This window comes from Schistocerca americana, chromosome 4 (genome assembly GCF_021461395.2).
Source record: "Schistocerca americana isolate TAMUIC-IGC-003095 chromosome 4, iqSchAmer2.1, whole genome shotgun sequence".
Taxonomy (NCBI): Eukaryota; Metazoa; Arthropoda; class Insecta; order Orthoptera; family Acrididae; genus Schistocerca; species Schistocerca americana.
Window position 1 is genome coordinate 313,713,467 of NC_060122.1, and position 27,687 is coordinate 313,741,153.

A 27,687-nucleotide genomic window follows, 5' to 3' on the forward strand; every position below is an offset into this window, starting at 1 on the left:
TCTTCAGCCAAGTGTTTGTTGCTACGAACACCGCCACAAAACTGGCGACGAGGACTTCCGAACTCGTGTGCAGGGCTGGTTCAACTTGTTCTTGTTATACTAATTATAGAGATAAACTTTTGGGGGCTGGTTTAATTTGTGTTCACTATGTCTGCCGAATTACAACAGTTGATCTTGTTACAGAGTCAGCAAATACAAAGTCTGGTGGAAGCAATCGCCAAACAAGCGGCTAATCCTCCAACACAAAAGCAACAAGCACAGGCAGCACCACCGTTCCGGGCTTTTGATGAATCCAGAGAAGAATGGCGAGAATATTTCGCGCAGTTGCAGGCGCACATGACAGTCTACAAAATCACAGGTACTGAGCGGCAGCTTTATTTAATTTCCACTGCAGGCGTGGAAATCTATCGACTCCTTTGTAAGTTGTTCCCGGAATCCCAGCCAGAAGCTTTAGACTATGACGTTGTTGTTAACAAGCTTGCTGAGTATTTCGAGTCGCGAGTTCATGTGGCAGCAGCCAGATTCAAGTTCTTCAGGTTAAAGAAACTGCCACATCAATCTAATAAACAGTGGTTAACAGATTTACGGGGCCTCACCCGTCAGTGCCGATTTAATTGTGTGTGTGGAGCTTCCTACAGTGATGTCATGCTACGAGACGCTATTACTCAAAACATTGCAGATTCTCGTATTCGTGCTGCTATCTTAAAGTTGCCTGACCCGTCATTAGAGACTGTGATGAACATCATTAAAGCCCAAGATACTTTTGACTATGCTGAGTGTGAGTTAGATCAGCCATGTATTTCTCAAATTGCCTGTGCTAAGCAAGTTAGGTCACGCCCGCGGCCCCACCGGCAGAGTCAGACTGTAAACACTAGCCGGCTGCGTCATGTTAAACACATTAGTCAGCCGCGTGTGCAAAATGGTAAAGTTAAGTCTTGCCCTAAGTGTGTTCTTGCTCATCCTCGTGAACGTTGCCCGTTGAGAAACGCGGTTTGTCACTTTTGTCAAAGGAAAGGACACATCCAGACTGTTTGTTTGCGTAAACGCAAGAACAATTCTAGTGCTGCCCAGCCCATGGATATTCATGTTCTTCAAAGCCAGCCCGCCCAGAAGGTCGCGTGTAAAGACTCTTCCACGGTTCGTGTGGGTAATAAACTTGTTCGCAATAAGCCACCCACCCAGCCCTCTGCTATGCGACCCAAGCGTAAGTCAAACGCTGTAAAAAGTAAGGTACACACTGCAAGTGAAGCGGGAGTTGTTCCACCCGCCCAACCCACGAGTTGTCGTAAGCAGCGAACACGCGCTAAACGCGCTGATTTTGTGTCTTCCGCCTCCACTGCACCGATCCAGAGACAGTGTAATAAACTATTTGTGCAGCTACGCATCCAGGATAAGACCTTCAATTTTCAATTAGACACTGGTGCGTCTGTGACTCTCATAAATAGTGCTACGTATGCGGCTATCGGCCGCCCCAAACTTTCAGCGGCAAAACATTCTTTGGCTACTTATAGTGGAGAACAAATTCCCGTGTTAGGTGTATGTAGCGTGCCAGCCACATTCCGTGGCAATACAAAAACAGTTTCATTCACAGTGCTCCGCGCTACAGACAGTGTAAACATTTTCGGATTGGACTGTTTTGACTTGTTTGGCCTGTCTATCCAAGACAATGTGTTGCAAATTAATTCTGTTGTTGTTCCTCAAGACAGCATAACCGATTTGTGTAAACGATACAGTGACATATTTAAAGACGAACTAGGTTGTGCTGCGAACTTTGCCGCTCATATTACGTTAAAAGATAATGCTCAGCCTCGATTTTGTCGTGCTCGTCCAGTGCCTCACGCCCTCCGGGCGCCTGTCGAAGAGGAACTTCGTCGTTGGCAAAACAACGGTGTTATTCAACCCGTTTCAGCGAGCCAGTGGGCTTCTCCCTTAGTTATTATAAAGAAACCGTCTGGCAAGTTACGTTTGTGTGCTGATTTTAAGTCGACAGTTAATCCTCAGACTGTCATTGATTCTTTTCCTTTGCCTAGACCGGACGAGCTGATGGACAAGTTAGGGGAAGCTCGTTTCTTTTCCAAAATTGATCTCCGGGAAGCATATTTGCAATTGCCCCTCGACGAGCAATCACAACAGTATTTTGTCATAAACACGTCGTTGGGGTTGTTCCGTTTTCTGCGTTTGCCTTTTGGTTGTGCGTCAGCTCCAGCTGTTTTTCAGCGTTTTTTGTCTCAACTTCTGGCTAATGTGCCATCGTGTTGCAACTATTTAGACGATATTGTTGTGTCCGGTCGGACGCCTGCTGAACATTTCCGTAATTTGGAGTGTTTGTTTAAAGTGTTGTCTCAGGCAGGCCTACGTTGCAACGTCGATAAATGTTCATTTTTCCTTACGGAGATGGAGTATCTGGGACATGTTATTAATGCTCAAGGCATTCATCCCTCCCAGTCACATTTAGCAGCTATTCGTGATTTGCCCGCCCCTCGCAATCTGCATGAATTGCAAGCAGTTCTTGGCAAATTGACGTATTATATTAGGTTTATACCTAATGCATCACAGATTGCTGCACCGTTGCATCGTCTCCGCCGTAAGAATGTTCCGTTTGTGTGGTCAGCTGATTGCCAATCAGCCTTTCAGCAGCTTAAAGAGGCTTTATTGAATGATCGTTGTCTGGTCCATTACGACCCTAACAAGCCTCTGGTGTTAGCTTGTGATGCCTCTTCTTTCGGCCTCGGTGCTGTGTTGTCTCACCGAGTCGGTAACACCGAACGTCCTATTGCGTTCGCATCTAAATTGCTCAACCAAGCTCAGTGTAATTATAGCCAATTGGACAAGGAAGCGTTGGCTATTGTGTTCGGTGTCACAAAGTTCCATCACTACCTCTATGGTAGACCATTCTATTTAGTAACAGATCACAAGCCTCTGACGTCACTGTTTCATCCGTCTAAACCAGTTCCTCAGCGGACAGCTCAGAGACTACAACGTTGGGCTCTTTTGTTATCACAATACCAGTATGAGATACTGTATCGCCCTACGGCTCAGCATGCAAACGCTGACGCGCTTTCTAGATTGCCGATTGCTGCGGATGATGTCTTCGATTCCTCCGAAGACTCTTGCCATCAGATTGACGCCGATGAGCATCAATCCCTCCGGGATTTTCCGATTGATTATCGTCAGGTGGCACGTGAGACAGCTACGGATCCTCATCTGAGTTTACTATTACGTTTTGTTCAACGTGGTTGGCCGTCCAAGGCCAAGGACATATCGGATCCTGTGGTTCGTCGCTATTATCCGCAACGTCATCTGTTGTCTGTTTCGCACGGAGTTTTGCTGTTACGCACCGAGAATGACCAGCTTCGTGTAGTGGTTCCCCAAGTGCTCCAATCCATGGTCCTCGACTTGTTGCATCAAGGTCATTGGGGAGTGGTCCGCACCAAGCAGCTTGCCCGCCGTCATTGTACATGGATCGGCATTGATAAACCGATTACGCAGATGTCTACAGATTGTTCGACGTGTGCCGAACACCAAGCTGCTCCGCCTCAACGCTATTTTGAGTGGGCACGCCCTGCCGGTCCCTGGCAGCGAGTACATATTGATTTCGCTGGTCCATATTGGAATTCTCGTTGGCTCATCGTGATCGATGCATTTAGTAATTTTCCGTTTGTTGTGCCCATGCAGTCTACAATGTCTGCACAAACTATACAGGCGTTGACTTCAATTTTTTGTATTGAGGGTCTTCCAGAAGTTTTAGTGTCTGACAATGGTCCACAATTTACCTCTGCTGAATTTGAAAGTTTTTGTTCTGCCAATGGCATTCGCCATGTTCTTACTCCGCCGTTCCACCCTCAATCGAATGGTGCAGCGGAACGTTTTGTACGCACATTCAAGGATCATATGGACCGCCTTCGTGCTACGCACTCTCGTCAGCAGGCCCTCATCACGTTCCTGTCGTCGTACCGGACCACACCACGCGACGGCCCTTCGCCTGCGGAGCTTCTCCACGGCCGTCGTCATCGCACCCTACTACAGTTGTTGCACCCCCCGGATCGACCCGCCGCTTCTGAGCATCGCACGCGCTTTCAGCGCAACGACGCCGTTTTTTTCAGAGTTTATCACGGTCGCCGTCGTTGGGAACGTGGTACCGTGATAAGTGTCCAGGGTCGAGGTTTTTATACTGTTCAAGGTGCTAATGGGGTGCACAGGAGGCATCAGAACCAGTTGCGCCGCGCTGGCCGCCCGGATTCTGCCGCTCGTTCTTTGTCCACAGATTTGGCCCACGGCGGGTTCCAGCCGCGCCTTCCGACTTCGCTGCCGCCCCCAGGGCAGCAGCAGCAGCCGTCGCCGCTACCACGCCGACAGCCCGTCCCGTTGATGCCTCCCGCGCAGCTTCATTCGGGAGCGCCCCAGGTGGTCGCTCCGGCGCCTGCGGTCCCTCGTCAGTCGCCACCGCCTTCGGAGCTGATGGACGTCGACCCCTCAGCCGGGCCGCCTTCCCAAGCGGTGGCTGTGCAGCCTGTCCTGCAGCCGCTTTCCTTGGGCACCCCCAAGGAGTCTGACACCGCAGCGCCTTGTCCGGCGCCCACTCAGCAGCCGTCGACGCAGCGTCAGGAGGCGCTGCCTCTCTTCGTGGGTCCCGACGCCCCGTCGCGTCCAGTACCAGCAGCTGCGCCCGTGGTCACAGGCGTGCGCCCTGACCTCGGTTTTCAGTCGGTGTTTCCCGAGGCCCCTCGCAGCCAATGCTGGGGTGCGGACCGGGGACTGCCACCGACAACAGTCTCCGCCCCGGTCTCTTCTGCTACGCCTGCGGCCGGACCCCTCCCCCGCCGTCGACGCTCGCCACGTCATTATTCAACGACGGTGCGGCGATTTGGGGGGGAGGAGTGTTGTATCCTAGCCAGTAAGGCCAAACGAGCCCGCTGCCAAAAGGTTGGCAGCATCAAAGTACGGACGCCGTCCGCATAAGCAGCGCCAGCGATACAGGAAATCGCCGCAAGTCTGCGCGCGCCACCGCTGGCTTCTGGCTTCTTAAGCGCTGGAGTCGCGAGCGCTAGGACAGTTCTGTATTCGCCGCTCAGTCGTATACTCGCCACCGAATTGTGTACTTGCTGGTCAGTTGTGTGTTCATCGCAGCAGAGTTGTTTGTCGTCAGCCGACGCTGACCTAGCCGCTCCGACTCGGACAGATTTCTGTAGACACCGAGTTCACTATTGTGTTTCTGTATCTTCTGTAGTAAAAGATAAGTACCGACTTTTATTTAATATGAGTGTTTGGGCTTTCATCTTTCTGTTCACTGTTCCAGCGGACCGGTCGGCCCGCTATTAAAAGTGTGGCGGTGACTACGTAAGCCATTTCTTCAGCCAAGTGTTTGTTGCTACGAACACCGCCACAAAAGTTTTCTTATGTACGGGTGCATTTAGTACAGTAGTTTAGTCCTTTTAAATACTGTTGTGTAGAGTAGGCATACAGTAAAGGCTTTCCTTCACACAAACTGCATCGACATAGCGTTTCTTTTATTGTTGTTGTTGTTGTTGTTGATGGTTAGCGAAATGCTACCCAGGTAGCGGAACTGTACAGAAAGCGATACCCTAACAAGAACCAGTCTTCCCGATAGATGTTTTCTCGTCTTGTTGCGACGCTTCAGGAAACGGGAAGTTTCAACCCGCGACAACGCAATCGTCGTAGCACTCGCACAGACCAAGCTGCCGAAGTTTCTGTTCTCGCTTCCGTTGCGCTTAAGCATAGTATGGCATCCCACTGTGAATGACCATTTCAGCGTTAATAACGAATTAGAGGGGCAATCAGGTGGAATCATATGCAGATGCATGTAAAATATTATTAAACTTAGTTTGCTAAAAACCACATGGTAATATGAGTGAAGAATGACAGGATATTTTAATTTTAACTTGATAATCCGAGTTCAGGTAAACCAGCGTCAACTGCGAACAGCCATTGTCGAGGAGAAAGGCACTGGTGCCCACAAAAACTCAAGGCAGCATGACAGGAATTAGAACTGCAGCGTTGAGAAGTTTCGAAGGCTGACGGAGGAGTACTAACTGTGACTAAAATAAAAATACTGTGTAGTTTGCAGGGATGGACACTCCTTCGCTAGGACCGGGTGGAATAGTTCAACAAAGAGAAGGAAAGAGGAAAAATATTACATGACGAAGTTATAGATTATCCAAGTTAGGAGGAAGGATAAATTCTCGCATGAAAAATTCTGACAGTATAATGTTCTAAAAATTACGTTCTAAGAGTGTCTTCAATGGAGCCATCGATTTAAGCTAGTACTATATTAGAAGCATTAATAATTCTTAAAGGGTAAGTTCTGTCACAACTGATGCCCAAGGAGGGCAACAGTGAGGTCGATGGGTATTGTTAGAGGAGAAGGCGGCTGTAGTCCCGGTAGCTCGGACGTGCTGCGAACGTCAGCTCCATAATTATGGCATATGAACTTTGTTTTTGCTCATATTGAGTCAACAACGTCTAGTCACATAGTCATATAGAAAGTCAAGTTGTTTGGTGTTGACAAAGTATTTTGATACACGACAGCACACTTACACGATGGTAGGTAATCAGCAATCTTATTCTAGGCGGGACGCCGTCGCTTCAATTTGTATCGATAATAAGACGCTTTGACTGTCCCAGTGTTCATCGTCTCACTCTTGTGATTTTAACGTCGCTCATGACCACTTGGCTGTTCCTGTGGCAGTAACTTATTTGTGTGTCTTGGAGAATAGAGCGTTATTAATTGTCAGCGTATCCTAAATTATCCTGGTATTTTCAAGTCCCTTGGGGCAAAAAGCATAATCGTATGCTGCACAGTATAACAGAGTTATGGCAGCTGAGAATGGTAAAATTATGCTTGGGTAGCTTTTACTTTCATTTCGGTAAGACAGTTTCGAGAGGAAGAGGCTGCAGTCATGTGGGCTATGTGAATTCTGATATAAGTGCTAGCAGTTTCGTGTAATTGATGTAACTAACGCACGCCTGCAGAACTGGAGGACATTAGGCCTCGACAATATATTAAGAAATTCTCCAGCTTTGCCTGCTATTCATTTACTGGTGTACCAAGCCCTCTCAGAGTGCGATTGTCTTAGAGTAATTCACTGTGAGAGTTCATACTGTGAAGGGCAACGTAGTCCTAGGTGCACTACAGGTAACATCAGGGAAGAGTAACTGGTCAAGGATGAGCGGTTGTATTTCAGTGTCCTGCTGTTAGACTTCTACTCTTATACAGGCATAATGTTTAGGTTACGTTGCGTTAGGGTTTACACATCCCTTATTTTCTGTCGTTGTCAATTGATGTGTTCTATTTCTATTGGAGCTAAAACGTCCAAAGGAAATTAATGTAAAATACGAGAGGAAGTAATGAAGAATGTTTCAGGGTTTTAAGTCAACTTGCATAATTTCACCAAATGTTAGAGTAATTTAGAACAGATCGTTATTTATCACGACCCGTGGCTCTCAGAGATTTTAGTACTACGGTGAGGAATATGTCAAAACGAACCGTGAGGCAAATTTCGAAACTGCGTTGCACTCTCTAACACCAAGGGATGGTGTTACACCAGCTGCTGAGACGATTCGCCGATGCTGAAACCCCCTTCTGCGTAACATAACACGATGGAGCACTGAAAAGTCTGGTATCGTCTCTGTGGCTCTTGTAGTAATTAGCTCCATGATATCGATCTCAGCTACGTCATTGTTTTTGGACACTCACACCGGCTTCCGTAAGTGTCCTGTCACAATGCCTGCTCCTCGAGAAACCAGAAGGTGCACGTACCTATAGCCTTGGTTAAGTGAGGGGCAACTGTTGTTTTGATTAGACAGTTTCCGTATCGAGGGAACTTAAAGCTAACTCATCCACCTCACCTTCTGTCATTCTCTTCAGCTCCAAGAAGGCTGCTTGTAAGATATAAAGAAGCTTTGCACTACTTTGCATCTTCCTCCGCTCTGCAAACAGAACTGCCCCATTCTTTAAGGCAAGAGGAGTAATAACAGAGAAACTGCATCGGAACCTAAAACTCCAGCGATACTATTACTCCGCCAACACCTCTGGAAGCTTCCACATGGCCAGATACATCTTTCCGACGAGAAAGCGCCGTAAAGTTGGCAATGTTACCCTCAGTTACATGCAAACCAAATACTGAATAAAGGTATTCTGTAACGTTCTCTTTATTGAATCTGGATAATTTGATTCTTTATTTTTGTAGCCATATTATCCATAGTTGCTGCACAATTCCGTTATTTTCGTTCTGTCGTTGCAACTGCAAGAAAATGTGTGTTTTTTCATCAGACGCGTTTCGCTTTCTTGATGTAAAGCATCAAATAGTCTTCTTTAGTAAAGATATTTACAATTCGATTTCTTTTGAAGGTCCAAAAACAGTTCGTTAACAATACGTTGTTTTTTACTTACTGTGGTTTCCGCTTGGTTTCTCTCCTACATCGGGAAATCCCGTCTGCTACCACGTCTTTGGTGTTTTGCTTCATTATAGACGGATACGTGTAGTCTAATTTTTAGTTTCTCTGCAGAACTACGCATTTTTTTGTTTTGTTTTACACAGTACACCTTTTCACACACCACTGTTTTCTATTTATTTTATACTTCTAAGAGTGTAGCGTGGTTCATGTTTTGTAGAAATGCCACCATAGCATTGCCCCTAGTTTGTCTTTCACCTACATACGTTTTTATAGTTAATCGTATGAGTGTAATTTTATTTATGTTCCGATGTATTTATACACTCAGTAAGAGTAGTGAAGGAACAGTGATGGCCTCTTTTTTTTTAGGTGGAGTAGGGAGGAGCCATGAAGAGTGGAGTGTATAGTAGTGTGATTGGTGATAGAATGGGAGTTTGAGGAGATGGTGAGGGGCAAGAAACTGGGAGGGAGCGTGGCGGGTGGCAGAGGGTAAGTATGCAATAGGCTCTTTTCTTTTTCGTGTAATTTCTTCAAATAATTTATATAGTGCCTGTTTTCCAATATTTATTAGGTCATTGAGCAACTGTTTATTTTGTGTTAATGCTTTGTGTATGTCGAAATTTGCTTCGAAAGAAAGGAGGCGACTGTCTTTACTGGATCTTGTGATGTTCATATCTTTTTCGGTATAGCTTGGTCTATATTATCCTTGTTTTCGGTTATCTGCAAATTATAAATGGACTGTAAAATATTTAAATGCTCTGATGTGTTCTTTATATCTTGTGTCCAATGTCCTGCCAGTGATTCCAATGTACATTTTTTCAGAACCTCTGCAACAGAACTGATACATACCAGAATGTTGGTAACTGGTTTGATATGAGTTTTCAGATGTACTTTTGTTCTGAGTTGTTTGTTTCGTAAGAAAAGTTTATGCCTTTTTCATGTTACCTATTTTATGTGTGAATTTGTTGCGGTAGATCATTGTATGCCATTTCTTGTATCAGTACAGGTTTTATATGCTGATGTGGTTTGGTTAGTTTCTTCGTTATTTATGTCTTTATTTATCCTGTTTAATTTCTCTACCATTGTTTCTTTGTATCAGTTTTCGATGCTATTTGTTTTATAAGGGATAACTCTTTCAGCTAAACAGAAGTATTTAGGAGGCTACTATTCAGTCTACATCTGCATCTCTGCATCTACACGATTACTCTGCTATTCACAATAAACTGCCTGGCAGAGGGTTGAATGAATCACCTTCAAGCTATCTCTCTACCGTTCCCCTCTCGAACAGCGCGCGGTAAACAGGACAACTGAAATTTTTCTGATATCTTATTTCTCTTATTTTATCGTAATGATCATTTCTCCCCATATAGGTGGGCGCTAACAGAAGCTCTTTGCAATCGGAGGAGAAAACTGGTGATTGAAATTTCATGAGAAGATCCCGTCGCAACGAAAAACGCCTTTGTTTTAATGATTGCCACTCCAATTCACGTATCATGTCTGTGACACTATCTCCCCTATTTCGCGATAATACAAAACGAGCTGCCCTTCTTTGTGTTTTTTTTGATGTCATCCATCAGTCCTATCTGATGTGGATCTCACAATGCACAGCAATACTCCAGAATAGGTGGGACAAATGTGGTATAAGCAGTCTCCTTATTGGACCTGTTGCAGCTTTTAAGTGTTCTGCCAATGAATCGCAGTCTTTGGTTTGCTCTACTCACAACATTATGTATGTGAACGTTCCAATTTAGGTTGTTTGTAATTATAATCCTTAAGTATTTAGTTTAATGTACAGCCTTCAGATTTGTGTGACTTACCACGTAACCGAAATTTAGCGGATTCCTTTTAGTACTCATGTGAATAACTGAACACTTTTGTTTATTCAGGGTCAATTGCCGCTTTTCGCCCCATACATGTATCGTATCTACGTCATTTTTCAACCCGTTTTGGTCATCTGATAACTTTACAAGACGGTAAATGACAGCATCATATGCAAACAAACTAAGAGGGCTATTCAGATTGTCTCCTATGTCGTTAATATAGATCAGTAACGATAGAGGACCTATAACTCTTCCTTGGGGAACGCCGGATATTACTTCCGTTTTACTCGATGACTTTCCGTTCTGTTATTGCCAACTGTGACCTATCTGACAAGAAATCACGAATCCAGTCACACAACTGAGGCGATATTCCGTAGGCACGCCGTTTGGCTCGAACACGCTTGTGAGGAGCGGTGTTGAAAGCTTTCTGGAAATCTAAAAATATGGAATCAATTTTGACATCCCCTGTCGATAGCGCTCATTACTTAATTTCTGTTTGACACGTATCTGACTGCAACCTGTTTCTGATTCTAAAGGTGGTTTGAAGTTGTATTTAACTTAATGTCACTTGTTGTGAATTTTCAGTATATGTCAAATTTGTCTTTGTTATTGTTTTATCTCATACTTATGTCAAGAAAGTTGAGTGAGTTTTCTTGTTCTTCTTCAATTGTCAATTTTATGTTTTTATATACTCTATTTATGTCTTCATGTATTTGCTCTATTCCCTTTTTTAGGTTCATCTATCATGCATATTATTTCAGTAACAAACCTGTACCAGTAGATGATGTAGCTTTTCTTTGTTATTATGTCTTCCAATATTTTTTCTATGTGATCCATGAAAATGTTGGCTAACGTTCCTGAAACAGGTGAACCCATGGCTAATCCTTCCTTTGGTATATAGTATTCTTGATTGAATTCAAACAATTTTGTTGTGCTATTAACTGTAACGATTTTGCTTCATATGTGTGTGGATGCGGTATCTGGTTGTGTGATTCCAGGTTTCTTCAATTATTTTTATGGTTTTGTTAACTTGGATTCAACTATACATACATTCTACATCAAAGGAGAACAGTGTTGGTGTTCCAGTGATTTTAATGTCTTTTATATGTTCTACTAGCTGAGCGATATTTCTTACTGTTCTATTATTTTCAAGTTGTAAAATTGGGTGAGGTATGGCTGCATTTGTTTTGCAAGTAGATATGTAAGAGCTGCTCTGAAATTCACTATTTTCTTTATGGACTATTAGTTGACATATTACGCTGATGGCTTGAAGATTTCTTTGTACAAGTCTCTGTTTCTCTCTTTTTGTAAATTTATACTCTAAATTTCTGAGTGTTTTTAACATGTTTGAAATCTGTTGGTTTGGTTTGATTTTAACTTTTTAATGTTGGTTTTGTTGATGAATTCTTCTGATTTGTGTATGTATTCTTTTTTTTCATGAGGATAACATTATTATCTTTGACAGATGTTGTTATAATGGTTTTTTCTGCTTGCAGTTTTTTAATTTTTATGTTATTCATCATAACAGTTATTTTTAATTTATTGTTTCTTAATTTGTCTTGTTATCTTTTTAAATTCCTCTTTTATTAACTCCCTAGTCAGCCTTTCATTTTCATTACCTTTGTCATGTTTTCTTCTACTGTCAGAATATACTCATATTCTACAATGATAAGTTCTATCTGTGGTTCACTTTCAGGTGAGTCAACATTTTGCTTTAGACCGTTTTCTAAAAGTTGTTGTTCGTTTCCAGTTAGTGTTATATCCGTAACATAGGTCACCTTTGGCTAGAAATGGTGTGTGAATGTTTGTCGTTGTGGGGTTTTGTGTGTTACATTTTGGGATTTTTTTACTTTCTTCTTATGCCTTATCCACATTTTCATTATAGCTCTGCATGTGCAACATACGTTATTTTTTGTTAATGGAAGTGAAAATAGCTGGATTATTTAATTTTGATGATATCTGAAGGTGAATTTCGTATATTTCTTGATTTAGTGTGTTTTTTTGTATACAGTGATTTAATTTCGATTACCAGCCAGGCATTTTCAGCGGCCTGTCTGGCAATTTTTGCTGCTTCTGAACTGTTTTTGATCTTTATATTTATGTTGTTTAACATACGATAATTATGTTTACATTGGTTATTGAATCTGACTGTTTCAACTGTTTCATTAAGATTATAACGAATCTTTTTAAACTGGTAATAGAGACAAACTGGAATTACAAGCTTTTTAAACTGGTAATAGAGACAAACTGGAATTACTCGTCAAGGCGTCATTAAATTCTAAATTTGGCCAAATTGTAGCTAGTTGCTTTGCAATTCCTTAGGAGAATTTCGTTCTGTCATTCAACTATAAGAAAATGCGTGTTTCATTCACAAGACGCGTTTTGCTTTCCTGAGGTAAGGTATTTCAGTCCTCCATAATTAAAGATATTTACAATTTGATTTCTTTTCTAAACCAAAAAAAAGTTCGTTACCAATAAGTCTCTTTTTATTTTTCGGTGTTTATCTTTTGATTTCTCTCCTACGTCGGTAAATGCCATCTGCTACCACATCTGTGGTGTTTTCCTTCATTAGACACGGATATTTCTAGTCTAATTTTTAGTTTCTCTGCAGAACAATGCATTTCTTATGTTTTATAAGAACAGTTTTTCGCATAGCACTGTTTTCTGTTTATTTTTATACTTAGAAGCATGTAGTGTGGTGTGTGTCTCCGTGTTGCCAACATAACACTGAAACTAGTTGTCTTTGACATATACTTTTTCAGCTACTTGTATATGTGTAATTCTATTTAATTATGTTCCTGTGTATTTGTATACTGTGTAGAACTAATGAAGGAATAGTGCTCTGGTCCTTTGTTGAGTTCATCTACCGTGCATATTATGCCATCCATGTATCTGTACCAGTAGATGATGCAGCTTTTCATTGTTATTATTTCTTCAAATATTAATTTTTCTGTATGATTCATGAAATTGTTGGCTGATGCTCCTGAAACAGGTGAACCCATGGATAACTATTCTTCTAGTTTGTAAAAATCTTGATCTAACTGAAAGTATTTTAGTTCTTTTATTAACTGTGACAGTTTTATTGTTTCAGCTGTGTATTCATGAAGAGGATGGTTGTGTGTTTTCATGATTTCTTCAGTAATTTTTGTGTTTTCGTTCACAGGATGTAACTGTACATACTTTCTACCTCAAAGGAGAAAAGTGTTGCTGTGCCATAGATTTTAATATCTCTTACATATTCCACTAGTTAAGAGGTAATATTGTTCTACAATTTTCTAGTTAAAAAATTGGGTGACGTGTGACTGCATTTCTTTTGCTAGTAGCTGTCTAGGAGCTGCTCATAAATTCACTATGGGATGCATAGGAGACTTTTCTTTGTCAGCCTTTGGTTGACATATTGGTGGCTGAGGACTTTTTTGGACAGTTCTCTGTTTCTCTCTGCATGTAAATGTTCTGAGTGAGTTTTTAATATGTGTTTCAAATCTGTTGGTTTCGGTTCTATTTTTACTTTTTTATTATGTATTTGTGGATGAATTCTTGTGTTTTTTTCTCAGTATTCTTTCCTTTGCACAAGGTCAACACAATTATATTTGTTAGATTTTGTTACAATGATGTTTTTTGTTTAGACTTTCAAGTTTTGTGACATCACCATAATCTTTGAATTTATTGTTTACTTCTTTAATTTTTCATGCTTTGTTTTTAATTTATTCATTTACTAACTCTCTAGTTAGCTAGACCGAGCGAGGTGGCGCAGTGGTTAGCACACTGGACTCGCATTCGGGAGGACGACGGTTCAGTCCCGTCTCCAGCCATCCTGATTTAGGTTTTCCGTGATTTCCCTCAATCGTTTCAGGCAAATGCCGGGATGGTTCCTTTGAAAGGGCACGGTCGATTTCCTTCCTCATCCTTCCCTAACCCGAGCTTGCACTCCGTCTCTAATGACCTCGTTGTCAATGGGACGTTAAACAACATTAACCTAACCTAACCTAGTTAGCTCTGTACTTACATTACTTTTATCGTTTTTTCTTCTATTATTGGAATATATTTAGATTCTATAATGAGATTTATCTGTGGTTCATTTTCTGGTGAATAAACATTATGTTTTAGATATAGTCGTACCAGCTGTTTTTTTGTTTTCATTTAGTGTTACACCTGTAAGTTTAACCACCATAGAATAGAAATGGTGTGTGTGTGTGTGTGTGTGTGTGTGTGTGTGTGTGTGTGTGTGTGTGTGTGTGTTTGTTGTTATAGGGTTTGTTGTGGTACAGTTTGAGATTTCAATTTTCTTCTTCTGCTTTAGTCGCATTTTATTTATAGCTCTTCATCTTCAACACTCGACTGTTTCTATGATGGAATTGAAAATAGCCGGATTATTTGATTTTAGTGCTATCTGAAGGTGATTTTCTTACAATTCATGGTTCACTGTCTTTTTTTTTTTTTGTATCTAGTGATTTAATTTTGTGTTTCATCCAGGCACTTTTAGTGCCCTGCCTGGCAGCCTTTGCTGCTTTCATACTGTTTTGGTCTGCTTTATACAGATGAAAATGAACTTTCTTAAAATGGTAACAGTGAGCAACTACATCAAATAGTTCATTTATATGGCCATATTGTCGGTAGTTACTTTACAATTCCTTGGGGGATTTTTGTTTCTGCCATTCAAGCATAAGTAAGAGGGCTTTTTCACCAGACACATTACGCTTTATTGAGATAAAGCATTACCACTGCTTTGTAATTAAAGATATTTACAATTTGATTTCTTTTTAAAATCGAAAAACAGTTCGTTAATAATATGTTGGTTTTTACTTTTGGCGATTTCCGGTTGGTTTCTCTCCTACATCGGAAAATTCCGTCTGCAACATATTTAGTGTTTTGCTTTGTTAGACACTGATACGTGTAGTGTAGTTTTTAGTTTCTCTGCATAACTATGCATTTTGTATGTTTCACACAGTACAATTCTTGCATACCACTGTCATTGTTTATTATTATACTACTAAATGCGTAGCATGATTTGTGTTCTGAAGTGTTGCCACAATAACATCGCCACCAGTTTGGCTATAACCTACATACTCTTTTTAATTGATTTAATTATGTCCAGTGTATTTATATACTGAGCAAAAGTAGTGAAAGAAAACTGATGAATTTTTATGGTGGGTTAGGGAAACGCCATCAAGAGTGAGCACAAGTGCATAGTAGTATGATGTGTGATGGAGTGTGGGGTCGAGAAGAAGGTAAGGTACAAGATGTGGAATGAAATTTGGAGGGAAATTGGTGGGTGGGAGAGGGTGATTAACAGAATATGCTCTTTCATCTTTCATGTACTTTTTTGAATTAGTTTACATACTGTCTGCTGTCTGATATTTATTTGGCGATTGAGCAACTGTTTATTTTGTGTTAATGCTTTGGGTATGTGGAAATTTTCTTGGAAGGGAAGGAGGTGTCTGTCTTTACAGACATGATGTACATGTCTTTTTCAGTATTGCTTGGTCTATAGTATTCTTGTTTTCGATTATCTACAAATGATTTGTACCATATTTAAATTCACTGTTTTGTTCTTTATATTTTGTGGCCAATGATGTCCCAGTCATTCCACCATATATCTTTTCACAATCTCTACTACTGTGCTGATAGATACCAAATCTTTGGTATCTGTCTTGTTTCGATTCCAATGTTGAGATGTACTTTTGTATTGAGTTGTTCATTTTATAAGATATGTTTATGTCTTGTTCTTGTAGAACATGTTACTCACTTTATGTGTTAGTTTGTTGTGGTAGGTCACTGCATGCCAATTTTTGTGTTAGTGCAGATTGTATATGTTATTGCACTTTGGTAAGTTTCTTCATTATTTGTGTCTTTATTTTTCTGTTTACCTTGTCTGCTATTGATTCTTTGTGTCGATTTTTAATGCTGTTTGTTTCGTAATGGCTGTCTCTTTCAGGTAATGGGAAGTGCATAGGGTCATCTTGTTGCAGTCTGTTTTACATGTATATGACTGCAGCTTGTTTCTGATTCTGCAGGTGGTTTGAGGTTGCATTTAAGACAGAGTCACTTGATGGTTTTCTGTACATGTCAAATGTGTGTTTGTTTCTGTCTTTTCTTATGGTAATGTTGACCAAGTTGAGTGAATTTTCTAGGTCTTGTTCTATTGTCAACTTTGTGTTTTTGTCTACTCTGTTTATGTCTTTGTGTAGTTGCTTTGATCCATTATTGAGTTCGTCTGTCACACATATTATGCCATCCATGTACGTGTACCAGTAGAAGTTGCTGTAGCATTTTTTTGTTATTATTGTCTTCCAATATTAGTTTCTGTATACCATTCATAAAAATGTTGGCTAATGTCCTTGAAATATATCAACCCACAGGTAACTCTTTTTCATCTGTGTAGTATTCTTGATTGTATTCAAAATAAATTTGTTGTGTAATTAGCTGTAACAGTTTTATTGTTTCATCTGTGTGTGGATAAGGTAACTCGTCATGTGTTTTCAAGTTTCCAGCAATTATTTTTATGGTTTCATAAACAGAGATACAACTGTACATACTTTCTTCATCAAATGAGACCAGTGTTGCAGTGCTGGGGTTTTTAATGTCTTTTATATGTTCTACCAGCTGAGAAGTATTTCTTATTTTTCTGTCATTTTCTAATTTATAGTACTGAGTTACTTCTAACTGCATTTGTTTCCTAGCAGGTCTGTCGAAGCTGCTCAGAACTTCATAATTAGTTGGACAGGATAATATTCTTTATGGACTGTTGGTAGCTATCTCATATTGGGGCTGGCAGATTTTTTTGTAAAAGTCGCCATTTCTCTTTTTGTTGGGCGCTGATGAGCACGCTGTTTAGCGCCTGAAAACCTCAAACCACACACACACACACTGAGTGTGTTTTTAACATATGTTTGAAATCTGTTACTTGGGTTTCCCATTAACTTTTTCATGTTGTTTTTGCTGATGAATTCTTCTGTTTTGTAGATGCTCATTTGTTTTCATGAGGACAACACAACTGCATTTCTCAGATTTTGTTATAATGATAGTTTCTGCTTGTAGTTTTTCATTTGAACTTTCAAGTTTTGTGAACTGCAATAATCTTTGAATTTATTGTTTTGTTTTTTTATTTGTGATGCTACATTTTTAATTTATTCTTTTATTAATCCCCAGTTAGACCTGATTTACATTACTGTTGTAATTTTTTTGTTTACTCAGATTCTGCAACGAAATCTTCTATCTGTAATTCACTTGCTGGTGAGTCAACATCGTGTTTAGACCTGTATGTAAGAGCTTTTATTCGTTTTCAGTTAGTGTTACACCTGTGAAATTGATGACCCTTGGATACATATGGTGAATGTGTTTCTTGTTATTGGGTTTTGTGTAGTGCAATTAGAGAATTTTAATTTTCTTCTTATGCTGCAGACGGATTTTGTTTATAGCTTTTTCCATGATGGAAGCGAAAATGGCAGTATTATTTGATTTTCGTGCTTTCAGAAGGTGAATTTGGTATAATTCTTGATTTAGTGTCTGTTCTTTGGTATTCAGTGATTTAATTTTGTGTTTTTGACAGGCACTTTTAGCGGCCTGTCTGTAAACATCAGTTGCTTTTGAACTATTTTTGATCTTCACATTTATATATTTTGTCATAAGACGATTACGTTTTATTCCCACACACCCACTGACGATGGTGCACAGATATCACTTCGCTGTACGCCCCCTCCCCCTCCCCCCTCCCAGCAGCAGAGCTGACCTAAAAATTTGTGTATATATTGTCCTGGCTAGTTAAGAACCATATAACCATTCCCTACCATGTGGGTGAGGCATAAAACATCTCTGAATCACCTTGTGAATCTAGTCCTGTGAACTAGCAGTTGAAAGTTGATCGCATTTTCCAGAAATAATTCATACACTTTCAGCCACGATGGATCCACACACAGTTTTGTTTTTTATTACTCTGGAAAAAGATATCAATTGACTTCCAGTTTATTTTTACTAATTTGTTTCCCTGAGTAATTTGGTTTAGTTACTTTAGCGGTCTGTACACATTAGTTGAATCCTATTAAATCTGTTTGTAAAAAGGTTTATCGGCTTCCTTCAATAACCCTTGAATGTTCACAGATATTACTGTCTATGTACCAGCCGATTATGGAATTTAGGAAACACTGGGAATGTCTCGATTATTCTGTTTTATTGACACAATTAAGTTCTTAAATTAATGAGAGATGGCACAGGGAGATCTATGAAAGTAGAGTTGATCCTAGTGTGTATTGTTTCCATATGATAACAGTCAGTCAGTACTACATTCCTTCCTGTACCTATCACCAAAGACATGCTTTCCCATGAAACTGTCCTTTGCCATTTATGTCCAATAAATTATAAATATGTCTCTGCGCTTTACACTGTATAAGCTTCTCAATTCTTACGACACGATATTAATTATGGTTTTGAATCCTTTCAATGTCTGTTCAGCACAAGTTTAGTCTTTTAACGGGCCCTATTTTTAACTTCTCGTTTATTAGTGGAATCACCTTGACAACGAGCAGCAAAGATACCAGTGTGATAATGTCCAAACTATTTTCGGTTGCAATACTCTTTAATAATTCGCATACAGCGAATAAAGTCCTAATTCAACATAAAAGTTTCCGTATTGTCAATAAATCTCTTCACAATCGCAAGAATACGATCGTAGCGCTTCGTTTAACACGTACAATCACCATTCACTTGAATATCAATGTTAGTACACCCAATCATCTCTAATTGACTTTGTCTCTGAATTTATCCCAAAATAATCTATTCTCCACCACTCCACCGCTGAAAACAAAATCTCAAGAGACCTAACACTGCTGCACATTGGTTTATATATTACATTCAAAACAAAACGCAGCTCTGTTATGCCTTCCTTGAATTCCCTTTGTACTACTTTGCGTTACTCTATTTCGAGTATCCTGTTTGTAAAATTTTAACTATTACTTCGAAATACTACTTCTGTTTTTTGGCTCTTAGGTCATTTCATATTACAGAATTTAGTCTAATACTCGTTTCTATGCAACTACTATCTAAAGAGCGGTTACAGTTTACATTAGTTAACGAATCTGTTGGTTTCAACTGTTTTATACAGATTTAAATAAATCTACTTAAATTGGTAATAGAGACCAACTGGAAATGCTGGATAAGGCATCATTAATTTCTTCATTTGTGAGACCATATTGTTGTAGTGCTTTACAATTACTGAGGGTATTTTCGTTCTGTCGTTGCAGCTACAAGAAAATGCGTATTTTTTTACCAGATGCGTTTCACTTTACTGAGCTAAAGTATCGTCAGTGGTCTATAATTAAAGATATTTACAGTTCGATTGGTTGTCGGTATAGGAAAAAGGTCGTTAACAATACGTCGCTTTTTACTTACTTTGATTTCGAGTTGATTTCTCTCCTGCATCGGGAAATTCCGCTTGCAACCGTATCTTCTGTGTTTTTCTTCAGCCGGCCAGGGTGGCCGAGCGGTTCTAGGCGCTCCAGTCTGAAACCGCGCGACCGCTACTGTCGCAGGTTCGAATCCTGCCTCAGGCATGGATGTATGTGATGTCCTTAGGTTAGTTAGGTTTAAGTAGTTCTAAGTTCTAGGGGACTGATGACCTTAGAACATAAGTCTCATAGTACTCACAGCCATTTGAACCATTTTTCTTCATTAGACACTGGTACTTCTAGACTAATTTTTTGTTTCTCTGCAGAACTATGCGTTTATCGTGTCTTATATGGCACATTTTTTGCACACGATAGGTTACTGTTTATTTTTTTATTTCTAACTGTGTATTGTAGTTTGTGTTACCAACATATCATTGGTAATAATTGTCACTGACCTATACACTTTTAGTTAATTGTGTACATGAAACACTATTTAATTATGTTGCTGTGCATTTATATGCTGTGTAGGAGTAGTGAAGATTCAGTGGTTGAAATTTCTTTTAGATGGGAGAGAAAGAACCACGATTATTGGTCGTAAGTGTATAGTAGTGTGATGTGTGATGGAGTGTAAGTTGGAGGAAAAAGTGAGAAACAAGAAGTGAAATGAAAATGCGAGGGAGGGTGATGGATGCGAGAGGGCTATGAATGGAACACTCTTTTTTCATTTTCATGCAATATCTTCAATTCTTTTATATCCTGTCCAATTTCCAAAATTTATTTTGTACTTGAGGAAATGCTTATTTTGTGTTAATGCTTCGAGAATGTGGTACCTTATTTAGGAAGGGAGGAGGTGTCTGTCTTCACTGATTTTTATAAAGTTCGTATCATTTTCAATATTGCTTTGTCCACAGCATTCTCGTTTTAGATTATCTGCATTTGTGGAATCGTTTCTACCATATTTAAAAGCTCTGATGTGTTCTTTATACATTGTGTAAAATGTCCTGACAGTCATTCCAATGTGTATTTTTTCACAGTTTTTGCTACTGAGCTGATAGATACTGGGTAATTGGTATCTGCTTCGCTCTGCAGGTGTCAGAGGTTCATTTTAAAATAGTATCACTTACTGTGAGTTTTCTGTATATGTCAAATGTGTGTTTATTGTCTTTTCTTATCGTTATGTCGAGAAAGTTCAGTGAGTTTGCTTGTCCTTCTTCTACTGTAAACCTTATGTTTTTCTGTACACTATTTATCCTTTTATGTAGTAACTTTACTCATGTTTTAGATTCATCTAGCATGCATATTATGTCATCCACGTACCTGCACCAGTAGATGATGTAGCTTTTCTTTGTTGTTATGTCTTCGATTACTAATCTTTTTATGATTTTTTATATGTTGGCTAAAGTTCTTGAAATAGGTGAACCCATGGGTAACACTTCTTCTTGTATCTAGTATTCTTTAATCAAATTAAAATAAGTTTCTGTATTATTAACAGTAACAATTTTATTGTTTCATGATATAGCTGGTTGTGTGTTTTCTGGTTTTTTTCAATAATTTTTGTGGTTTTGTTAACTCGGATGCAACTGTACATACTTTCTTCGTCAAATGAGAGCAGCTTCACTGTGCCAGGGATTTTAATGTCTCTTATATATACTACTGGCACAGTGGTGTTACTTATTGTTCTCTCATTTTCTAATTACATTATTTTAAGAGATGTAACTGTTTTTATTTTTCTAGTATGTATGTAGGAGCTGCTCTGAAATTCACAATACAATGGAAAATGGAAATGGAGTCCTATGCTTCTTGACAGAGCATAGGGGAACAACATGGGGGACCTGCACCACCACATCTAGGCAGGGATAATAATGGAGGTGGTTTGCTGTTGCCTTCGTCTGACTGTAATGGGGATGAATGATGATGATGAGGACGACACAACAACCTTTCATCTCAAGGTAGATGAAAATCCCTGATTCTGCTGGGAATCGAACTCGGGACCCTGCGCTCAGGAAGCAAGGCTATGAGCTGTAGACACTATAAAATGGAGAAGATAATTTTCTTTATGGATCTTTTGTTGACATCTCATGATGGGGGTTGAGGATTTTTTGTACAAGTCTCTGTTTCTCTCTGCCTGTAAATGTTCTGAATGATTTTTTCATATGTGTTTAAAATCTTGACTTTTTTATGTTGCCTTTTCTGATGAATTTTTATGTTTTATGTACTCTTGTATTTTCAAGTGAACAACACAATATCGTTACTAACATTTTTTATAATATTTATTGTTTTCTTTTTCACTTTGTGTTTCTATATTTTTAACTTCTTCTTTTATTAAGTCCCTAGTTAACCCTATGTTTACATTACTGTTGTCATTTCCTGATCCTATAGTGAGAATATATTAAGATTCTCTAATGAGATCTTCTATCTGTGGTTTATTTGCTGGTGAGTCAACATTCTGTTTTAGACCTTTTATAAGAGGAGGGAGGAGGAGGAGGAGATTAGTGTTTAACGTCCCGTCGACAACGAGGTCATTAGAGACGGAGTGCGAACTCGGGTGAGGAAAGGATGGGGAAGGAAATCGGCCGTGCCCTTTCACAGGAACCATCCTGGCATTTGCCTGAAGCGATTTAGGGAAATCACGGAAAACCTAAATCAGGATGGCCGGAGACGGGATTGAACCGTCATCCTCCCGAATGCGGGTGCAGTGTGCTAACCACTGCGCCACCTCGCTCGGTTTTTATAAGAGGTGTTATTCGTTTTCATTTAATGTTATGTATGCAATATTGATCACCCTTCAATAGATATGTGTGTGAAAGTGTTTGTTGTTATGGGGTTTTGTGTGGTGCAATTTGACGTTTTCAGTTTGCTTATTAGGTTTTAGTCGCATTTTTTATAGCTTTGCATGAGCAGCATTCGCCTTTTTTCATGATGGAGGCGAAAATTTTTGTGCTATCTGAAGATGAATTTCGCACAATTCTTGTTTAGCGTCTGATTTTGTGTAAGCCATGATTTAATTTTTTATCTCAATCAGGCATTTGTAGCGCCCTGTCTGGCAACTTTTGCTGCTTTCGGACTATTTTTCATCTTCAAAACTATGTATTATGGCATATGGTCATTATGTTTACATTGACTATTAAAGATATTCGGTTTAGGCTCTTTTACACAGATTAAAAGGAATACTCTTAAACTGGTAAGAGAGGTCAACAGAGGTTTCAGGAAAATTAGCTAAAATTTTCAGGAATCGTATAGTACAATTAATATTCCAGGACATAATAGCAAAAAAAATTCTACAACATCATCTACTGACGCAGGTACATGGATGACGTAATATGCATGATGGGAGAACCTAAAAATAGAACACAGCAACTAAGCATAGGTGTAAACAGTGTACTCAAACACAGAAAGTTCACAATAGAACAAGAACAAGAAAAGTTACTCAACTTTCTTGTGATAACCATAACAAAGGACAGCTACAAACACACATTTGACATATACAGAAAGCCCACGCCTAGTGATACTCTCTTAAATACAACCTCAAGCTGTCTACAGAATCAGAAACAAGCTGCAATGTTAATACATGTTAAACAGGCTGAATGGGATTCCCCTAAGCACTTCTGATTACCTGAGAGAGCTAGACATTATAAAACAAACAGCATTAAAAATGGACACAAAGAAACGATGGCAGACAAACTGAATAGAAAAGTAAAGACAGAAATAATAAAAAACGTTAACCAAACAAATATAACCTGCATTACTACAGAAATGATGGCATGTAGTGACCTACCACAACAAAGTCACACATAAGACATTTAACGTGTTAAAAAGAGAGACATAAACACCACTTACAAAACAAACAACTCAATACAAAAGCACATCTCAAATCTTAACCAAAAGTAGAGAGACGCCAACAATACATAACTATCAGCTGTGTTGCAGAAATAGCAAATAATATACAGTGGAATGACTGGCAGGACACTGGGCACAAGAAATAAAGAACATGTTGGAACATTTCAGTGTTGTACAAACCATTCAACATTTGCAGATCATCTAAAACAAGAATACCATAGAGCAAGAAATATTGAAAAAGCTACAATCATCATAAGAATCAGTAAAGATAGACACCTCTTCCCTTTCCAAGAAAATTTCCACATACACAAAGCACTGACAGTAAATAAGCAGTTGCTTAATAACCAAATAAATATTGGGAACCAGAAACTACCTAAAATAATTGAAGAGATTGCATTAAAAAGGGAAGTGCCTATTTTGTCCTTCACACACTCCCTTCCACCACCTTCCCTCTTAATTTTATTTCACTTCTTGTTCCTCACCTTCCCCTCCAACACACTCACCATCACACATAGTACAACTATACACTATAATCACTCATAATTGTATCTCCCTCAAATATCTAAAGAGAAAAAGAAATATAATCAACCTCTACTGTCCCACTGCTCTTACACAGTATACAAATACGGGGTCACAAAATTAAATAGAATTATACATAAAAAATTAACTAGAAAACAGCATAAGTCAATGACAAACTAATGGAAATGTCATGTTGGCAATACTACAAATCACATACCACAGTACACACTTGGAAGTATAATAATAAACAGAAAACAGTAGTGTGTGTAGCAATGTACTGTGTAAAACATAAGAAATGCATAGTTATGCAGAGAAACTAAAAATTAGATTACAAGTATAAGCATCCAATGAGGCAAAACGCCAAAGATGTGGTAGCAGACGAAATTTTCCGATGTAGGAGAGAAACCAACTGGAAATCATCATAAGTAGAATGGAACATTTTATTAACGAGATTATATTAAATGAGATTAAATTAAATCTTGAAAGGAAATAAAATTAGAAATATATTTAACTACAGAGCACTGATGATGCCTTATCTCAAAAAAGCGAAATGTATCTGGTGAAAAAGCACATGTTTTCTCATAGGTGAATGACAGAACAAAAATAACCTAAGGAACTGTAAAGTAACTACTGACAATATGGCCACACAAATGAACTATTTAATGACACCTTGCCAAGAATTTCTATTTTCCCTGTGTTTGAGAAGATTCATTTTAATCTGTATAAAACAGTTGAAACCATCAATTTAATAACCAATGTAAACATAATTATCTTATGTCAAAATATATAAATGTAAAGGTTAAAAACAGTACAAAAGCAGAAAAAGTTGTCAGACAGGCCACTAAAAGTGCCTGGATAGAAGGCAAAATTAAATCACTATATGCAAAAAACGGACACTAAACCAAGAATTAAACAAAATTCAACTTCAGATAGCACTAAAATTTAATAATCCGGCTATTTTCCTTTCCATCATGGAAAAGTCGACTGCTGAACACGAAGAACTACAAATAAAATGCGACTAAAGCATAAGAAGCAAAATTGGAAATCTCAAATTGCACTACACAGAATCCCATAGCAATCAATACTTTCACACACATCATTTCTATCCAAAGGTGCTTACTCTTACAGATATAACTCCAAATGAAAACGAATAATATATCTTAAAAAAGGGTCTAAAACCCAACATTGACCCACCAGCAAATGAACCACAGACAGAAGATCTCATATTGAATCTGAATATTTTCTCACTATATAAAAAAATAAAGAAAGTAATGTAGATAAAGGGCTATCTATGGAGTTAATAAAAGAAAAAATGTGCAACATATCACAAATTAAAACAAAAAAAACAAAAAATTCAAAAGTTATTGTGATTAAACAAAAAAACTCTAATAAAAAACTGCAAGCAAAAAATATCATTATAACAAAATCTGATGAAGGTACCAGTGTTGCCCTCATGAAAACAAATCAATAGATTGAAGAAGTAGTATAATTCATCAACAAAAACAACATTAAAAAGTTAAATCAAATCCAACTCAGAGATTTCAAACACTTGTTAAAAACACACTCAGATGCATGGAGTACACATGTGCAGACAGAGAGAAACAGGAACTTGTACAAAAATTTCTCAGGCCTCCAATATGATACATCAACCAAAGAAAATAGTGAATTTCAGAGCATGTCCTTCATACAAACTACCAAAAGAAATGCAGTCACACCTTGCTCAATACAGTAAACTAGAAAATGATAGAACCTCTCAGCTAGTAGAAGATACAAAAGACATTAAAATCCCTGGAACAGCAACACTGCTCTCCTTTGATGTAGAAAATATCTACAGTTTTACCTGAGTTGACAAAACCATAAAAATAACTGAAGAAAACCTGAAATCACTTAACCTGCTACCTCATCCACACACACACATGAAACAAAATCGTTACATCTAATAGCACAACATATTTATTTTGAATTCAATCCAGAAAACCATATACTAGAGGAAGGATTACCCATGGGTTCACTTCTTTCAGGAACACTAGCCAACATTTTCATGGGTCATATAAATAAAATTAATATTGGGAGACATAATAACAAAGAAAAGCTACATCATCTTCTACTGGTGCAGGTACATGGATGGCATAATATGTATGACAGATGAACTCAATAAAGAATCAGGGCAACTTCACAAAGACATAAGGAGAGAACACAAAAACCTAAATTTGACAATAGAAGAAGAGCAAGAAAATTCACTCGACTTGATAGATGTAACTGTAAGAAAAGAGAGTAACAAACACGCATTTGGCGTATATAGAAAACCCAGAGGTGACTCTGTCTTAAATGTATCTTCAAACCACCGGCAGTATGCAGTCAGATACACGTAAAACAGACTGAACAGGATTCCCCTATGCACTTCTGATTATCTGAAAGAGCCAGAGATTAGAAAACAAATAGCATTAAAATGGATACAAAGAAACAATGGTAGATAAACTATACAGAAAAATAAAAGCACAAATAATGAAGCAACTAACCAAACCACATACAACCTGCACTACCACAAAAATTGATATACAATGACCTACCACAACAGACTGACACATAAAATGAGTAATACATTCTAAGAGAAGAAGGCATAAGCATTTATTATAAAACAAACAATTCAGTACAAAAGTACATCTAAAAACTGAAATCAAAACCAGACAGATACCAATGATCTGGTATCTGTCAGTTCAGCAGTAGAGGTTGTGGAAGGATATATGTAGGAATGACTAGCAGGGAATTGGACACAAGATATAAAGAACACATCAGAGCGTTTAAATATGGCACAAACTATTCAACATTCGCAGATCATCTAAGACAAGAATATCATAGATCAAGCAACATTGAAAAGTATATGAATATCATAAGACTCAGTAAAGACAGCCACCTCCACCCCTTCCAAGAAAATTTCCTTATACACGGAGCATTAACACAACAGTTTCTAACTGACCAAAGAAATATTGGGAACCAAACACTATGTAAAATAACTGAATAAATTACATGAAAATAGTCTATTCCATCCTTCACATTCTCCCACCCACCACCTTCCCACCCAGTTTCATTTCACTTCTTTCTGCTCTGCTTTTCCTTCAATGCACACTCCATCACATATCACACTAGTATACACTTATAACCACTTATCAACAGGTCAGTGTATTACTAGCTGTCAGTGTGGACTTGCTTCTAGACAAAAATTATGGTATAACTTTCCCGCCGTTTATGGCAGCTATGCTTGACAGTGGTCATTGACCGTAGCGTATTGTGCAACAGAAATTACAACTGAAGGTTTCATATGAATTTTGACAATCGAAGGGAAGTGCAGGTTTGTTCCCCATAACAAACTAAATTATTTTTAAAGCGGTATTTCACGTGCCCATTCTATAGAACAGTCCCAAAATAGTCCAGTGCGTTATGTTTTATCGCTGTGTGATAACCACGCCAATCACAAATGGAACAAAAGCAAGCAGGAACTGCCACATTGCGCACTCTCCGGCAAGGACAACGTAGCCACCTGGCTTGGCTGTGCAGCGGAAAAGAAGTCTCGACGCATCAACGCGGGAATCAAAAACAAGAATCGCAAGCTACAAAGAAGTTCCGCTAGAGGCCGCCAGATGCCACTCGCCGCCTACGACATGCGGCGGCCGTCCTCCAAGCCAGCCGTCGGCATTGAGGGAGAGGGTATCTAGCCCGAC

At 39.0% G+C, this 27,687-nt stretch overlaps 1 protein-coding gene across 1 annotated transcript; it reads left to right on the forward strand.

Annotated features, from left to right (window-relative positions):
• Positions 1-1,074: 1,074 nt before the first annotated feature.
• LOC124613443 (vegetative cell wall protein gp1-like) lies at positions 1,075-27,681 on the forward strand. The gene is made up of 3 exons (XM_047142145.1): positions 1,075-1,204; positions 4,265-4,680; positions 27,493-27,681. The coding sequence occupies exons 1-3, from the start codon at positions 1,075-1,077 to the stop codon at positions 27,679-27,681; spliced, it is 735 nt and encodes a 244-aa protein (XP_046998101.1).
• Positions 27,682-27,687: the final 6 nt, after the last annotated feature.

Bases quoted from the DNA above. Each gene is read 5' to 3' on its own strand.
- LOC124613443 (XM_047142145.1), top strand. From the start codon at position 1,075: ATGGATATTCATGTTCTTCAAAGCCAGCCCGCCCAGAAGGTCGCGTGT. The intron at 1,205-4,264 runs GTAAGTCAAACG...CTTTGTCCACAG, and splicing joins CTCTGCTATGCGACCCAAGC to ATTTGGCCCACGGCGGGTTC. The intron at 4,681-27,492 runs GTGCGCCCTGAC...CTCTCCGGCAAG, and splicing joins CTGCGCCCGTGGTCACAGGC to GACAACGTAGCCACCTGGCT.